This window comes from Artemia sp. Qi Xiang Cuo, chromosome 9 (genome assembly GCF_049724085.1).
Source record: "Artemia sp. Qi Xiang Cuo chromosome 9, ASM4972408v1, whole genome shotgun sequence".
Taxonomy (NCBI): Eukaryota; Metazoa; Arthropoda; class Branchiopoda; order Anostraca; family Artemiidae; genus Artemia; species Artemia sp. Qi Xiang Cuo.
In genome coordinates, this window is record NC_142802.1 from 42,603,126 (window position 1) to 42,622,313 (window position 19,188).

The window sequence follows — 19,188 nt, forward strand, 5'->3', positions numbered from 1 at the left end:
CTTGAAACCAATAGAGTAGGCGTACTAAAGAACTTAAAATTGTATATATTTGTTAATTTATCATTGGCTTTTGCCGTCAGGAACTAACATCCAAGATCTTTAAGATATTTAACATCCATGGTTTTAGTCCAAGATCTTTAAGAGCACTAGAGGCGTCATTAATATAAATGAGAAATAAGAGAAGACCCAGCATAACGTGGGAAATAGTGTTAAATATTTTCTTTATACCAGGGAAGATAGGACCAGGGACATGTTTCATATCGTAAGATATCATATCTTGTGGAAGTGAATTATCCTGTTATTTCCAAAACAAGAGTGAACGAAATACAAAGTCTTTTGGAACATAGTCGAAAGCGAAACAGAGAAGTTCTGCTAAATTATTTTTGTGAGCTTTGAACATCTGTATATTATTTTTTCAGTGGGATTTTGCAGAAAACACATGCATAACTTATTTATTCTTTATTGACTTTAAAATTCCATTGACAATCATGGTTCAAGTGGGAATTTATACCTCGGCCATAGTAGCAGTCTTGGCAGGCACACTTCATTCAGGACTGCCTAAAATCTTTAGACAAAAGGTTACAATGCCTTTTTGGAATTTGTATCTCAGTATACAGACCTCGGACAAACTCCGCTCTTCCAACCTCACTTTCAGCTTCTCAACAAAGCATTCATCCAGTTTCTTGGATTGTTTTTCTCTTTTGTTCGATTTTTGAATGGTTTACAGGTCACAAGGTCACACACGGGTCAGGGGTTACACAAGCCAATCCAAGAAAATGATCAGAAGTAAAACCGAAAACCACATTGCTTTGGATAATTCTAAAATCTGTGAAAATGTAATAAATGTGAGATGTTGACGGAACTTAAACTCTCGCAGGGATTCCACACTAAGGGAATAAAACAGCAACTAGCGCGTTAGATAAAAATTGCACTGACTGCAGACCTGAACGTGCGACTGAATTACTATTTAGTTATTCGCTAACGAAAATTCAGGTGCCATTTTTGAAACATATCAAGATCACTGACTATTCAAACTGGTATACTGCAATTTACAAATAAAGCATTGTCTCCATGCTTCCTATTAGTGTGAAACTTACTAAAAAAAGAAGAATTATAACCAGTGACAGACACAAAGGAACTAGAAATATTATCAAGAAACGCAATACCTATCAAATCAATTTCCTTCAAGAGCGAGAACGATGACAAATAATCTAAAGAGTAGACCTCGACAGTTCAACGCAGCCAACTACAAACCGTACCGAGTCGATTTTTTATGAATTTTTTTAGGGCTTGTATAAAATGCTCACCGGAGAAGAGCCACTGCCTGTTTAAAATTATCAATGCTCCTTCCATATTCAAATAGAAGTTTAAATAATAATATAGCTTACCATTTAGGTTTTGAACACCAGCTGTAACAGCCTCTATTTCGTCGGTAGATGAAACGTCCATTTCGTAGCTGAAGTGAAGAGCATCATATTTTTCTAGAATAGAGCCGAGTAGCATGCAAAGTGATCCCTTCAAGTTAGACATAATACCTGTCACTCTGTATAAATGTCGCTTGACGTCTTTGTATTGCTTGCGGAAACCATAGATAATAGCATACTCTAAAATTGTGTCAATGCACAATAATGCTGTTTTTTTAACGCATTCTTCAGAAAAATGGGAAACATCAGAAGTTTTTAAAGGAAATTTGGTTAACTCAGCAACCTTTTCAATGATGTATTCTAAGTTGTCAGCTTTTATAGTTTCACAGTCAAATTCATTCAGCATAATCTCAGTTCTAGCCACTATTTGATTTAATATACAGACTTGCATAAGGAGAGGCAGATTATCACATGTCGGACACTTGCAATCTCTTGAATGAGAAAATATAAGCTCAACCTTCTTCGGAATATTCCTCAGTTTTGATGAACTGTTTGACGTATGTACAACAGTATCTTCGTTCATTTTGGTTTTTAAATTGAAATTCCGCAAAAACTCGTCTGATATATAACTATCTTCACGATTAATTTGCTTCTTCGACACTACTGATGGACTTACTAGTTGATGAGCTGACGAGTTTGAACAACTTTTCATTCCCTCCTGCATAATACTCAATACTGCTTGAATCTTAACAACACTATTCATAGCATCCTCCATCATAAGGTCACAGAGTGCCAACTGATTAAGTAGCTCAACCGTCCTTAAAAAAACTGAAAAGTTAGATGGATGGATTCCGTCTTTTTCATCCATTCACAAAAAAAAGTTAATTAAACAAACATGACCACAACTAGAAGGTAAAATAACCTGTTCACAATGACTCAATTAGTTAATTAAATTATGAACAACACAAAAATAAAGACAACAAAGAGGAAGAAGAAACAAAATGAAACTAAAAAAATATTTAAACAATGATCTTCACAAAAATTCCGCTCTCACCCTCCATCTCGACTAAGAACATTTTTTTTTTTTTTTACTTGTGATTTAAATGAAGAAACTGATCAGAGCCCCCTAATGCTGTTCATGAGTCTATTCCAGATGGTATGCTCATATGACAATAAGCAGGGGCGATCTCAACGCATTTCCCTTAGATAATATGCTTGTCCAGTTTGGCATCCTGGCATCTCCCGTGATGAATCAGATAAAATTGAATCTATTCAAAAAAGAGCCCTAAGAAAAATTTTTAAAGAAACTTTGGTACCGGATTCACTCCTTTTAAAAAAGGCCAAGCTAGATACTCTTGAGCGCAGGAGAGGAACTTTATGCCTCTGCTTTTCGAAAAATGCAATACTAAACCCTCACACTGAAAAAATTTTCCACAAAAGACACTCCCCATCCAGACACCGCCTGCCACGAACTGTTTCTGAACCCATCCCTATCTTGTTCCCCATCCGTTTTTTAAAATCCAGATATGAAAAAACATTTGTCCCCTTCATCACTGATCAAATAAACCACTAGTTTTTTTTTTTTTTTTTTTTTTTTTTTTTTTTTTTACTGGTGATACCCATGCTGGTGTCCGTTTGGCTCTTCCGTTCCCTCCCTTTTTATATACTCTCTTTTAAACCTTTTTAACATTATTTTTATCTCAATTTTTTTTTTTGGTTTTGTTTTAATTTGTGCCTTTTTAGCTTTCTTACATTTGACACCTTTTGGTTTTTAGACTAATGAATGGCTTTGCCTTTCTGATATTTTTGTTTTTGTCATTTTTTAGCCAGTTTTTTTAGTTGTTGTGCTATTTCTATGTCTTTTTTTATTATATGACCCCGAAATGCGAATTCGGACCTTCGGGGCTTGTGATAGTCATTTTTTGAAATAAATATCTTATCTTATAAGAATGTTAAACAGAATTGGTAAAAAACATATCCAGTAAATAGGGTGGTGCGACATAATTCAAACATTGATGTACTAGAGTTAATAACTGGCAATCCCGTAACTGATCAACATCAAAATTTTAAAAAAGTAACAGCAATTTTGTTACTAAAATTAGCATAATTCCCCAAGGAACAAATTACTTTAGGCCTATACTGAAATGTCTGGATTCTTCTATAATTAGCATGAAAGTCACTGGCCAACATGGCTAAACATATGGTGGGATTTAAATATTAAAAAAATTATACTAATGCCATTTTTTATGATTTAATAACAATAATTAATCTAATCAATTAATACAAAATAAGGGTCATAAGGAAGACCCTGAAAAGTATAAAAACTTTATTTACCAAAATCTTTGTGGGTTCAGTCATACTTCAAGTCGATATTTCCTTACCCTCCCTATATTTTTGTCATTTGCCACGGAAAGAATTTTTAATAATTTTGTCCTTATGAACAACCAGCTTTTGACATTTGTTCTATTATACTTTTTTTTATATTTGTTCTAAATAACACGGCCTCCCCTCTTAAACTCATTGAAAAGTTCAACTGTCAAACTGTCCAAAGTTCAAGATCCTACTCTCTTTCATACTGATTATACTCTCCTCTTTTGGCACCCTGGCTTAAACTTTGGAAATAACTATCCTCTTCTATCCAATACAAAAAATTTACAGCACATGCAAAGTGTTGTTGTGCCACCTAAACCACCATAGAGCCGTGGTTCAGCTTGTTCTTGCTCCCGAATTCGGAAAAGACAAGAGTGGAAGCCAATTTTACATAGTAGAAGAGTTTTGGCTGATACGATGAAGTGTCTTCACAATGTTACAGAAAAAGAGCACGCACCGTATATACAATACTGGTTGAAATGCTAGATTGTTGGTATAGAAGCCAAAGATTTGACACAAATACCAAGTGCACTTGAATGTATTCCGAATACTATTGACAAGCCCCCTGGGACTTTATGCTTCCTCTTATAAAATTTTACCAATCTTTTTCATAGCCGCTTTCCACCATATTTGTATTCTACCACATTTGGAGACGCCCTCCTTTTAGTTTGGCCTCAGTTGAACGGCGAGCAAACCCATATTTTGACAACCTATCTTACTGTCAGTAGCGTATTTAGGATTTTCGTTCGGGTGTGGGGGGAGCAGCTAAAAGCTACCGGAAGTCCATAAACTTACTAGCAACTAATCATTTTACTGTCGTACTCTTATTAAACAATGTTAGACTCTTAATTAAATTCTATAAAAACTGTCGGATAACAAGGACCCAAAGGACCGCGGTATCCACCTGCGTTTTTTTTTCGAAGTACCAACGTTACACATCTGCTACAACGTTGCATATCCAACGTTACCACTGCTATTAAGGTAACCACAATAAACTGTATTAGGTATAGATGAAATAGAATATACTTGGAAAACACATTCTAATTAATTTTGGTATGTACTTTTCCAAACAAAACGTTAATCTAAAACGATAAACAAAGATACATCATAATTGAGCACTTTCACTTAGAGAATTTTTCCATCACTTCATTGCCATTTGATTTAGTGGAAGATGAATACCGCATCACTAACTTTAACAGTGTTAAACTTATCCATTCCAAAATTTAAGAATTTAACCATTTGTCTATAGTTCTTGATTTGCTTAATACATTTTAATATTTCTTTCCTTTTTACTGTCTTTTTCTTAAAGTTTAGAGCATCAAATGAATTTTTTTAATAGCCAAGATTGCAAAATAACATGATGCTTTATATAAGACATAAAGCTAGATGTCACTACTAAATATTAAAGAATAAAAGAGTGGGTCTTACCTAACCGCCAAACCATTAACTTGAGCATAAAATAATGCTGCTTTTCCAACATGAATGACTTCAAGGGGCTGCCCAATACGATTTAAAATGTTTATACGCCAAATGACAGTTTGAAACAGAACACTCAGGAGCATTTCTTGTTGCCCCACAAATTCTAAGAAACAGAAAATATGTAAAACAGGTTTGCTAAAGCCCAACTTTGAAAACAGGGAAAAAAAAAACTAGAAAAGAAAAGAAAAGCATACATCGAAGTCTTGAATAATTTATATTTTTGACACCATCTAATTCCCCAAAGTCACATGGTCCAACATGTTATGATTTATAGAAGCAATTCCAACACGAAATTCATTAACCCAACAGACAAAAAACTACTTTCTTAGGATAGTTTTCATCGCCTTTTCATGCACTTGATGTACATAAAAGATTTAACTTTGAACTTAATCAGATTACATGAAGTTCAGTAAGTGATTGCGAAATACTACAAATTGGATTTTGGATCGATGAAGTTAATTTGGAAAAATAAATACACCAAGGAGAGACTCGGTAAAAATACTTAAATATTGAGTCCATCATTAATTCCTATTGGATAGGACTAACTTAACTTGACTTAACACTTAAGGTGTTAAGTCGATGTAGTACTTGTGCATTATATCCTACACACCGCTATATACTCTGTAGGGAAACACTAAAGGAAACCAGTCAAACGGGTATTTATAATGGATAGACGGATCGCAAAGCGTGGTTTATCATTGTGTTTACAATATCTAAACTATTGTTTTTGTGGGTTTAGGGGGGGGGGGGAGGTACCAAGATTTGGTTACGTATCTAATATATACTATGATTTACCCCCCCCCCCCCCAAATTTGTTTCTAAACTATTATATTTTCATCCTATTTTATTTCATTAGCATTAACCTAACTTGACTTCTTTCGTGTGTAAGATATGATGCACAAGTACCGTCGATATTTTGTGAAAAAAAGAATAGGCACATTAACTGGAGTTTCCACTCACGTTCAGGTTGAAGGAAGGCCCATCTCCCACAGTTTGGCTGGAATAGGCATTTGGATAAATTTGTGAGGTTCAGCCCCACAGAAAGATTAGTAATCCTTCACATCATTTTTACCACATTTTTGGATTAACTATGGTTTCTGTTAATTTATCTGAAACCTTTGAAGAAATTGATAAAAAATTGAACAAAGTAGAAATAATCTCTTCGCAGGTTCAAGATCTCAGAGAAAGCCTATCGGCTATTTCGTTGCGAATTGATTCGACAGTAGAGACGTTTTCGGAGAATGCGTAACAAATGAAGAAGGATTACCTTGGTTTGTAATATATAAACTATTATATTTTCATCCTATTTTATTTCATTAGCATTAACCTAACTTGACTTCTTTCGTGTGTAAGATATGATGCACAAGTACCGTCGATATTTTGTGAAAAAAAGAATAGGCACATTAACTGGAGTTTCCACTCACGTTCAGGTTGAAGGAAGGCCCATCTCCCACAGTTTGGCTGGAATAGGCATTTGGATAAATTTGTGAGGTTCAGCCCCCACAGAAAGATTAGTAATCCTTCACATCATTTTTACCACATTTTTGGATTAACTATGGTTTCTGTTAATTTATCTGAAACCTTTGAAGAAATTGATAAAAAATTGAACAAAGTAGAAATAATCTCTTCGCAGGTTCAAGATCTCAGAGAAAGCCTATCGGCTATTTCGTTGCGAATTGATTCAACAGTAGAGACGTTTTCGGAGAATGCGTAACAAATGAAGAAGGATTACCTTGGTTTGTAAGCTGAATTACCAGTTACTAACGTAAAATTGTAACCACTAGAAAATGAATCTAAAAGATGTAATTTGGTCTTCTATAGTTTCGATCCTGCAAACGGAGGCTCTTCGTTACGAGAAGATGTAGTGAAAATACTAAGCTTAGTAAAAATAAGAAATCTGAAAATGATGGACACTAGAGACATTTCCGGTAAACAATACACAAGGTATGCGATCAGTGTTGAGTAAGTTCACGAGCGGGTCTTGGTGTTAGTCCAGATTATTCACATCGTGAACCATCTAGTCGTAACCTCCTAAATACTTTTCTTGAACGTGCTAGAGAAGAAAATAAAGAAGTAAGATTATGAGGAGTGAAGTTATATATTGGTCAACAGTGTTTAAGAAGCAAGATTATGAGGAGCGAAGTTATATATTGGTCAACAGTGTTTAACGTATGGCTTTGAAAAACAATCTGTAGTTGAGATCTGTAGTTGAAATTTAATAGAAAGATACTTCAAATGTAAGAACGATTTCTAATTTAAAGAGCATTCATAATTAGTGAAGACCATCACAAAGTTTCAAAAGGTCTACAAAATGGGTTTCCAACTCATCAAGTAAAGCTTCATCCTTTTTAGATGGCTCATTAACCTTTTTTGTTAAACGTAGAGATCCAGACTTTCTTTTTATCCTCATTAACTTCAGACAAAGCCCCCATTAGTATGAAAGCAAAGCTCGAATCAAAAACCGCTTTCTTTTCATACATGCATAGAAAATCGGAGTCATCATGACACGGTTTACATTACATGTTTTGAACGGCTTTTTGTTTTTTTAAGTAAGTTTGTGTATGTGTAAATGTGTATATATATATATATATATATATATATATATATACTTACTTACTTAAAGCTCTTGCTCGGCAGCGTCGCCAGCGTAGAGGGAACCAGTCGTCAGCGCCGTCAGTCTTCTCCAGAGTGGTCGGTTCAGGGCAAAGGTTGTCACTTCAGCCGGGTTGATGTTTCTGGAGGCGAGCCGATCATGGATGACGTCCACCCATCTGGTGCGTGGTTTTCCCTTAGGACACCTCCAGCCGTTTGCAGCTGGGTCGATATCGAAGATGAGCCGGGCGGGTGTATGGGCAGGCAGACGGAGCAGATGACCATACCAACGCAGCGAGCGAAACTCAAGCTGCTCGGACAGGGGTGGGAGTTTGAAGGACCTGAGGATTTCTGAATTTCGGACCCTGTTGGACCATCTGGAGCGTTTAATTTTTCGGAGGTGTTTCATCTGGATGGCGTCTACCTTTACCGTCTGTGTCTGAGTCAGCGACCAAGTCTCGGCAGAATAGAGCATAATGCTGGCAACCGAAGCAGACTATATTCGTGCTTTGGTGAGACGGCTGATCTGGGGTTTATGCAAGACTGTTTTTAGAAGGCGACCGAAGACAGAGTTTGCTTTTGCCGCTCTTGCTGATATTTCGGCATCTAGGCTTCCGTTTGAGCAGACAATTGAACCAAGGTATATATATATACATATATATATATATATATATATATATATATATATATATATATATATATATATATATATATATATATATATATATATATATATATATATATATATATATATATATATATATATGTATATATATATCATTAAATTGTGGAAAGAGCAAAAATATTTGTATATAATTTTAACAAGGGAATACAACAAATCAAAAACCTTAAAAAAGAAAACCAAAAGTTTGAAGCTAAGTAGAAATCGTTGTTAGAAACTGGACTTGCTTTATCAATCAAATATCTTTGAAACGACACAGTTTGAGAAGACATTAAATTGCGTAAAGAGAAAAAAAATGGCAATTGCAAAATATTTGTATATGTTTTAACAAGGGATTACAACGATTCAAAAACCCTAAAAACGAAAACTTTTTTGAACGGAACCAATTATACAGTGCCAGTAAGAAGGCCCAAAAAACAAAATTAACAATTATTACAAATGATGATTCTCTGTTTTGACAAGGGATTATAACAATTCAAAAACCTCAAAAACGAAACCCAAAAGTTTGAAGCTTAGTAGATATCGTTGTTAGAAATCGGACTTGATTTAATAATCAAATATGTTTGAAAAGACTGAAATATGAAAAGACAGCAAATTGTCTGCGGTTAGAAGAAACGCGACAATGAGAATCCATATATAGAACCCTGCCACGTGCCAAGTGCCGGGGGCTGGCGGTGAAGCCGCCGGGCTCCTGGTACCATATATATGTATATATATATATATATATATATATATATATATATATATATATATAGCATTGGGTTCATAAGCAGGGAGTACGGCTCAGGATGAATAAAGATGCTTCTATGTCTTGCTTAGGTTGGGAAGGTATAAATAATACCATTCTAGTTGCTCCTTTTACCACTTTGAAGTGTAAGGTACAAGTCATAGTAGTATATACCTATGTAGAACCGACTGGAGGAGGTAGTAGTGGCTCAGGTGAATTTTACATACAGTAACAGAAACAAATAGACATGATCCTAGATAGAAAAACTGGTGTTAGCCACCAGTCTCTTCAGAGGCGTGGGTTCAAATCTTACCGTTGGTATACGATTATGTTTGAAAGACTGCAGTGTGAAAAGACATCAAAAATGCAGTTTTTGGTGGAAAAATTTATTCTCTTTTAGAAATAATTTATTTTAGTTACTATAGATTTTTAACCCAATTAATTTCCTTTAAAATGAGCTATTGAACAACCCTTTACGATGTTCCAGTGCCAAACTATCTGTGGAAAAGAAAAAAGAAAAAAAAAGAAAAAAAAAAGAAAAAAATATCCCGTTTAGGCAGAATGTTGTAGTAGCTGCCACTTTTCTTGATTTTCAAGCCAATATATTTCCCTTAATGTTCAAGCCAAGGGACAGAAATTTTACTATGCAGGGGTTTCGGACAAGGCGGTTCTAATGGTGTACTTTTTGTTTTGATCTGACTCTTTTTTTAAGAACTATGGGTTTTTATATTTCTTAACATTGGAGGTGATCGTCTCTTACTAGGTTGCTAGCTACCGCTGCAACCCGGACAAAGAAAAAAAGAAAAAAAAAATCCCGTTTATGCAGAATGTTGTAGTAGCTGCCACTTTTCTTGATTTTTAAGCCAATATATTTCCCTTGCTGTTCAAGCCAAGGGACAGAAAGTTTCCTATACAGGGGATTCGGACAAGGCGGTTCTAATGGTGTACGTGATCGTCTCTTACTAGGTTGCTAGCTACCGCTGCAACCCGGAAAATAAAATAATATTCTTCATTATTGTGATCTTGGAATTGGAAAAGACATAAAATCACACGTCAGGTAGTTAGAATCTAACAAAAAATTAAATTAATTTTAAAATTTTAAGGTATTTTTCTAGTTTGACTTAACATTGGACGTGATTGTCTCTTACTTGGTTGCTAGCTATTGCTGCAATTAACAAAATCATCTATATAGTGATTCATTTTATTACTTCAGTTACAAAGGGCTACAGATCATTCCTTAATGTAAAAAAAAAAAATCAGAGTGACGTAGTCAACCTTCTGTCAAAGACAAATAGAGCATCCCGAACAGAAAGATTATAAATTCCATGCTCCCTTAAGGCTTTCACTTTATCACTTGTCTCCGTGTAGCTGAGACGAAAAGAAACCCCTGCTTCATCACGTGTAAGGAGTTCTTTCAACAAATATGCATCGCCAACAGGCATCTTAAGGATAAGACACGATTCTTGTATTTTTGAAAATATTCCAGATGAACGAATTGAATATTGTCCAAATATTGGTAACAGTCCATTTTTTATGTCATATTCCAGCTGCTCAGCCCCTCCCTCATTGAATCTATTTTCTAAGATGATTTCTTCGAAGAAAAACTTATTTACACGTGATCCAACGGACTTCCAGATTTTTATAAATACTTTTTGAGACAATCGCTGGTGAGCTCGTCGTAAGCTTTCCTGAAGAGCATGCAGCATTTTGCAAAAACGTGGTGTTAAACAAGGTTGAATATAATCCTTCATTGAAAACATCATTTGCCATTCATTTTTCCGGTAATAAGCGCTTCGGTCCTTGACATCTCTTAGAATTGTATCAACAATTAAATTTACCATGTCTGTCTCTATTTTTTCAAACGGCTCAATGATTGAGTCGAAAACCGTGCCCTCAGCAACTTGATCAAAGTTTTTAGATACATTCGTTAGAGCAGGTACTGGAATGTCAGGCTCTTCACCAGTTTCTAGCCCTAAGTTGGCTGCATCAGGTTCTTGTCGGGAAGAATCAAGTCGAATAATCAACGTTGTATCCTCCCAATCTTCTAAAATCAGGGTAACATAATGTACTGTATTCAATACTCCACAAAAGCTTTCTCCAAGTGGCTGATCTTCAAACTCATTTTTCATTTGTAGCATACGTATTCGGAAGTCTTCAAGCAGTTCCAACTGCAAATCAAGAAACTGGAATCTGTGCTCTCTCTGTGGCAAAATATTGTATCGATCAGTCATCGCCAAAAGAGTTTTTGCGAATTTTTCTGCAACTTCTGTGACGTAAAGTACCGTAGCACCATCGAATTCCACATCGCTGGTAGAAAGCCAGGCAGTATCAGAGCTGAGCATGGCGTCTATCTTCTCTATGGCATATTTTTTCTCAATACGGAGCCATTTTTCTAACGTGCGTTCCCCTGTCAATGTTTCATGAACTGAAGGTTGATAGTGCACATTGAATCTTAGTTCTCTCTCAAATGCAAGAATTTCCTCGATACAATGACCAAAAAGGTAGTCATCCTCATATAAAAGTGGCAGGTCATGATTTAGCTTAATCACCACCAAACCACATAAAGCTCTTGTGAATTCTTCCTTGGAATCTATGTTGATACTATCAAAAACGGGTTGTACCCATTCACTTAAAAACGCACATGGACGCTTGCACCAATCTAAAATTTGAGTGAGGTATAGTTCTGGCCAACTCAAGTCGTTTGTCTGCCGGTTGCTGCTAAAATGATATTCAAAGCGCTTTTTTAGCGGTTTTGTCAAGTGCCTCATTGGCAAACTCAAACCAGAAATAGAAGACGGCATTTCCCAAATGCACTCTGAATCAGGGTCCACCTCATTGTTTAGCAAAGCAAGAATCTTCAAAAGACTCTGAAATTTCTTGTAATCATCATCCGTAGTCCTTTTCACATTCTCTAAGGGCTGATTTGTTGAAATGAATGGCCACCCAATTTCTACCATTACATCTTCAATTGACCTTTTTACAGGGAGGTAAATAGTTTTTGCCCATTCTTGCTTCAACCTTCGGAAATAATTGTGCAAATTTCCACATTGCGTCCCATGCATTTGAGAGTGGGTTTCTTGTAATTTCTGGAATTTAGCGGCAATCCTCTCATAGTCCTTCAAATGCAATGCATCTTTTAAGTCACGATTGATAAATTTTCCAAATTGTAAAAGTTGGTGGTAGTTGATTTTGTTCTGAACTGAGATAACTTGATCAATAAAAGGAAAGAGCTCACAAAAAAGTGGTTCACTATCCTTCACAAATCCTTCAATCAAAATTGATAGTTGTTCAGCCTTAATTAAAAGTTGGCTCAGCTTCTCCTGAGATTCCTTGAGTTTGGCAAATACTGAGTCCCTTTTTGAAAAGGTCCAATAATCAATCTTCTTTTCTAAACTCGAAATAGATGCAGTTAAAACTGTAATCTGACTTTCAAGCTTCCCCAAGTTCTTTACTTCTTCACCAACTATCCTGTCAATATTTGTCAGCATTTTTGTTTTTCAAATTTCCTGGGCTTGTCTAACAGCAAATAATGTTTGCAATTATTAAGTACACACGTGTCGAGTAGCTAAAACTTAGCATAAAACAAAACTAATTTTTAAATTTTCAGGTATTTCTCTTGTTTGAATTAAAAAATTAGTATTATTGGTTAGACACCATAAATATTTTTGCATTTTACATAATAAGTTTAGCGATTCTGGACTGAAAACTAAAATAATTGCAATTACAAGACAACAATATGGAGATACGTACTTTACGGGTTACAAACCAAAAAAAGTTTGGTTCCAGGATACAATAATAACTTTGAACTTAGATGAAAAAAATTTTGGTTCCAGGAGACAAGCAAAACTAATTTTAAAATTTTTATGTATTTTTGTAGTTTAAATTAAGAAATCACTATTACTGGTTAGACATCATAAATATTTTTGCAGTTTACATAATAACTTTAGCGATTAAGCCAAAAAAGAAAATTTTGGTTCCAGGAGACAAAAAACAAAACTAATTCCAAATTGTCAGGTATTGCTCTAGTTTGAATTAAAAATTAGTATTATTGGTTAAACATAATAAATATTTTTGCAGTTTACATAATAACTTAAGACTATCTGAATTCAAAACTAAAATAAAAAAAAATTGAATATTTCTCATTGGAAATATAGGACAACAATATAGAGATACGTAATTTACGGGTTAAGCCAAAAAATTTTGAACCAAGATGATATAAAATTAATGGCGTATAAAATGGTGTAGCGATTCAATTGAAGCAAAAGGAAAACCAAACTAATTTTTAAATTTTCAGATTTTTTTCTGGTTTGAATTAAAAAATGGAAATTATTGTTCAGACACCGTAAATATTTTTGCACTTTGCAGCTAAATAAAATTATTTTTTTTAAATTTTCAGTAATTATTATATTTTAATTTTACAAATAAGATTTTTTTTTTTTCAAGGAATCGAGCAGCTAACTAACTCCAATATATACAATAATATGTTCTTCGAATGATCTCTTTTAATTAGGTTCCTAGCTAACGCTGCAAACCGGAACTATTGAAAAAATATTTTATCTTTAATTACAGAAGGAACTAGATGTAGCAAGTTTTACTATTGAGACGAGTCACACTTACTATACAAGATACAGTTTGTTATCATGAACTGTTTGCTTTGATGTATCTATTGGTACCAAAATTTCGTTCTTTAAAGTTTCGGTTACTATTGAGACAAGTGTATCTATTGGTATCAAAATTTTGTTCTTTAGAGTTTCGGTTACTATTGAGACAAGTAGCTATTATTACTATATATTTCATTACCATGAACTGTTTGATTGCTTCAAAATTCAAATATCTTTGAAAAGACTGCAGTATGAAAATACATCAAAAATGCAATTTTTTGGACAAAATTGATTCTACTTTAAAAAGTATTTTATTTTTAATTGCAAAAGTGACTTGATGCTGCAATTTCCTTTAAAATGAGCTATTATACAGCTCTATATGATTTTTCAGTGCCCAGCTAGTTGAGGAGGAAAAAAAAGCGGAAAGAAAAAAATATCCCGTTTGTGGAGAATAACGTGGTTAAAGTCAATTTTCTTGATTTTCGAGCCAATATATTTTCCTTGTTATTCAAGCCAAAGAGTGATAACTTTCCTTTATAGGGGTTTTGGACAAGGCGGTTCTAATGGTGTAATTTTTGTGTTGATCTGACTCTTTTCCTAGGAGTTAGGGGTTTTTATATTTCTTAACATTGGACGTGATCGTCTCTTACTAGGTTGCTAGCTACCGCTGCAATCCGGATTAAGTACAAAAAGTTTTTAACGCCATTAATTCCCTTTAAAATGAGACATTGAAAAACTCTCTACGATGTTCCAGTGCCAAGCTATCTGTGGAAAAGAAGAAGAGGAAGAAAGAAAAAAAATATCCCGTTTGTGGAGAATAACGTGGTTAAAGGCAATTTTCTTGGTTTTCAAGCCAATATATTTTCTTTGTTATTCAAGCCAAAGGACTGTAAGTTTCCTTTATAGGGGTTTCGGACAAGGCAGTTCTAATGGTGTGCTTTTTGTTTTGATCTGACTCTTTTTTTTAGGAGTTATGGGGTTTTATATTTCTTAACATTGGAGGTGATCGTCTCTTACTAGGTTGCTAGCTACCGCTGCAACCCGGATAATTATAATCTTCTTTTAGTTACTATAGGCTGGAAGTTAGTTTTTTACTGTCCTTTATGTAAACTTTATTAACCTATACAATAGTTAAGTGGTCTATAAAATTTAGCATAGGCAAGAGGTCGCTCTTTATTATAAAAATGGCTTATAAAAGTTATAAAGGCAAGAGTTCGTTCTTTATAATACAACCCGGAAAACAATTGAGTAGCTAACTAAGTCCAATATATGCAATGGGTTGTTATTCCAATGATTGTCTTTTAATGTAATTTTTAGGAGTTATGGGTTTTTATATTTCTTAACATTGGACGTGATCGTCTCTTACTAGGTTGCTAGCTACCGATGCAACCCGGATTTAAAGTTTAAATAAAACTTCTATTAATTAGTACTACATTAGATCCTCTTGACTGACATCGATCCTTTATGTAAAACTTTACTGACCTATATTATAGTTAAGTGGCCGATAAAATATAGCAGAGGCAAGAGGTCGTTCTTTATTATATTTCCCTTGCTGTGCAAGCCAAGGGACAGAAAGTTTACTATACAGGGGTTTCGGACAAGGCGGTTCTAATGGTGTACTTTTGAATTTGATCTGACTCCGTTTTTAGGAACTATGGGTTTTTATATTTCTTAACATTGGACGTGATCGTCTCTTACTAGGTTGCTAGCTACCGCTGCAACCCGGATACCGCGCTTGTTTTGATCTGACTCCTTTGTTAGGAACTATGGGTTTTTATATTTCTTAACATTGGACGTGATCGCCTCTTACTAGGTTGCTAGCTACCGCTGCAACCCGGATCACTTTTCTTGATTTTTAAGCCAATATATTTCCCTTGTTGCTGTTAAAGTCAAATGACAGAAAGTTTCCTATATAAGGGTTTTTGACAAGGCAGTTCTAATGTTGTACTTTTTCTTTGATCTCACTTGGGTTTTATATTTCTTAACATTGGACGTGATCACCTCTTACTAGGTTGCTAGCAACCGCTGCAACCTGTAAAATATTCCCATTTATAATGACCTATTTCGATCATTTATGTATAGTATAAGAGTTCGTTCTTTATTATAACGCTGCAACCCGGATAAATTCTTTATTATAACTTTAAAATGAGTTATTAAGCGTAAACTCAACCATTAATCATTAATAATAACCTGGTTACAAACAGGAAAAAGCCTATGGCTTTTTCTTCTTTCAAATAGTAAGAGACGAACCTCAAACAATCAAGTGTCTAACTAGTTCTAATGTACACAATGGTTTGATATTCCATTGATAGTCTTTTAATTTCTTTTCAACACATTGTAAACAGTAACCTTTGATTACTGTAAGCATCATCTATGTAATGGTTCCTTACAACACTTCAGTTACTATGGACTAAAGATCGTTCTTTAATGTAATATTTTTGCAGTTTACATAATAATTTTAGTGATTAAGCCAAAAAAGAAAATTTTGGTTCCAGGAGTTTCGGTTACTATTGAGACAAGTATCTATTATTACTATAGAGTTCAGTACCATGAACTGTTTGATTGCTTCAAAATTCAAATATCTTTGAAAAGACTGCAGTATGAAAATACATCAAAAATGTAGTTTTTTTGACAAAATTGATTCTACTTTAAAAAGTATTTTATTTTTAATTACAAAAGGCACTAGATGTTGCAATTTCCTTTAAAATGAGCTATTATACAGCTCTCTATGATTTTCCAGTGCCCAGCTAGCTGAGGAGGAAAATCAAGCGGAAAAAAAAAATATCCCGTTTGTGGAGAATAACATGGAAAAAGTCAATTTTCTTGATTTTCAAGCCAATATATTTTCTTTGTTATTCAAGCCAAAGGGCGGTAAGTTTCCTTTATAGAGGTTTCGGGCAAGGCGGTTCTAATGGTGTACTTTTTGTTTTGATCTGACTCTTTTTTTAGGAGTTGGGGGGTTTTATATTTCTTAACATTGGAGGTGATCGTCTCTTACTAGGTTGCTAGCTACCGCTGCAACCCGGATTTATTGTAACAACCCGGAAAACCTTAACTATAATTAAGTGACGCATAAAATTTAGTATAGGTAAGAGGTGGTTCTTTATTATAATGAAAGACTGCAGTGTGAAAAGACATCAAAAATGCAGTTTTTGGTGGAAAACTTTATTCTCTTTTATAAAAAATTTATTTTAGTTACTATAGATTTTTAACCCAATTAATTTCCTTCAAAATGAGCCATTGAACAACTCTCTACGATGTTCCAGTGCCAAGCTATCTCTGGATACAAAAGAAAAAAAGAAAAAAAAAAATATCCCATTTAGGCAGAATGTGGTAGTAGCTGCCACTTTTCTTGATTTTCAAGCCAATATATTTCCCTTACTGTTCAAGCCAAGGGACAGAAAGTTTACTATACAGGGGTTTCGGACAAGGCGGTTCTACTGGTGCACTTTTTGTTTTGATCTAACTCCTTTTTTAGGAACTATGGGTTTTTATATTTCTTAACATTGGACGTGATCGTCTCTTACAAGGTTGCTAGCTACCGCTGCAACCCGGATTAAATATAACTGTACTAGACTATACTATACGCAAGTGGCCTATAAAAATTTAGTATAGGCAAGAGGCCGTTCTTTACTGTATCACATATGCAAGATAGCATAGGCAAGAGTTCGTTCCTTATTGTATTTCCTTTAAAATGAGCCATTGAACAACTCTCTACGATGTTCCAGTGCCAAGCTATCTGTTGAATTACTAACCTATACTATAGTTTAGTGGCGTATAAAATTTAGTATAGGCAAGAGGTCGTTCTTTATTATAATTACCGCTGGTATACGATTATGTTTGAAAGACTGCAGTGTGAAAAGACATCAAAATGCAGTTTTTGGTGGAAAAATTTATTCTCTTTTAGAAATAATTTATTTTAGTTACTATAGATTTTTAACCCAATTAATTTCCTTTAAAATGAGCTATTAAACAACCCTCTACGATGTTCCAGTGCCAAGCTATCTCTGGATACAAAAGAAAAAAAAAAGAAAAAAAGAAAAAAATATCCCGTTTAGGCAGAATGTTGTAGTAGCTGCCACTTTTCTTGATTTTCAAGCCAATATATTTCCCTTGCTGTTCAAGCCAAGGGACAGAAATTTTACTATGCAGGGGTTTCGGACAAGGCGGTTCTAATGGTGTACTTTTTGTTTTGATCTGACTCTTTTTTTAAGAACTATGGGTTTTTATATTTCTTAACATTGGACGTGATCGTCTCTTACTAGGTTGCTAGCTACCGCTGCAACCCGGATAAGTATTTTAGTTACAATTTGTAAGGCCCAGTTGGTAGAAATAGGGATAGAATGTATATATGAGTTATGAGTTATACATGAATTTTTTAAGAACCAGTTGGTAGAAATAGGGATAGATGGTATCATAGCCTACGTAAATTTCGCGTATGAAAGGAAAATGGCAATGGTTATAGACTGCTGCAATTTTATAGGCTATAACGATGTAGTTATAACCAATACAGTATTTGGTCATAAAATGGGTCATAAGTTAACATGGTGGCAAGATGGCCAACCCAACTGATTATGTTATTGCAAATCAGACTGGTAGGATCGAAATGAGATACTAGTGTGTACAGGAGTGTTGTTACTGATGCTACAAGAAGAGATCACATTCTAGTACCATATAGATCTAGTCTAAAGCTGAAATTTGGAAAGGGTAGCTACTTTCAGGGAACCTATGACGTTGGTAGACTCTAGGATCAGAATTTGAGAGAAACATTCCAGGAACAGTTGAACATGAAACTGGAGAGTCTAAGATTCGACAATGTAGAAGATGAATGGAATAAGTTTAGGAAAATAGTTTGTGAAGTAGCAGATTGCGTATCAAGGAGGAACGTCAGAAACACAGCTAGGAATATTAGTGAAATCACTTCAAACTTGGTAGAAAAGAGGAGGGTTTGTAAAAAAAAAAAGTGATAAACCATATAAGCTTAAAAGAGATGTAAGGATAGTAGAACAAGCATTAAAATACGAACTAAGGAGGTGTCAACTGGTGCCGATGGATAAAAATTGCCAAAAGCCTGGTATATGCAGCCAGACGATATACATGACATGTTACAAAATTAAGAGGGAGCAGTCTATCTGGACTTGTCTCAGTTAAAGATAGAAACGGGGCCTCAATTGGTGATAAGGAAAGCGTTAAATGGAGATGGGTAGAACATTTTGAGAATGTATTAAAATTGATAAAGTTACAGAAAATGTATAGAAAAGAATGACAAAGTTTGTGACAATTGGGCAGTGATGGTTTTGCAAGAAAGAGTTAGAAACAGTACTAAAAGAATTCAACAGTAATATGGCTTCAGGTGTTTATAGTGTGATAAGT

The 19,188-nt window shown here is 34.6% G+C and overlaps 2 protein-coding genes across 2 annotated transcripts in view; both read right to left on the reverse strand.

Annotated features, from left to right (window-relative positions):
- LOC148948674 (uncharacterized) overlaps positions 1–19,188 on the reverse strand; it is a 77,937-nt gene that overhangs the window by 2,769 nt on the left and 55,980 nt on the right. The window contains exons 10-11 of the mRNA XM_089094039.1: positions 5,163–5,316; positions 1,389–2,182 (exon numbers count right to left, since the gene is read on the reverse strand). Coding sequence (XP_088950165.1) covers positions 1,389–2,182; positions 5,163–5,316 — 948 coding nt within the window. The remainder of the gene's footprint in view (positions 1–1,388; positions 2,183–5,162; positions 5,317–19,188) is intronic.
- LOC148948675 (RAD50-interacting protein 1-like) lies at positions 10,471–12,702 on the reverse strand. Its single transcript, XM_089094038.1, has one exon. It carries the CDS (start codon positions 12,700–12,702, stop codon positions 10,471–10,473), a length of 2,232 nt encoding a protein of 743 aa, XP_088950164.1.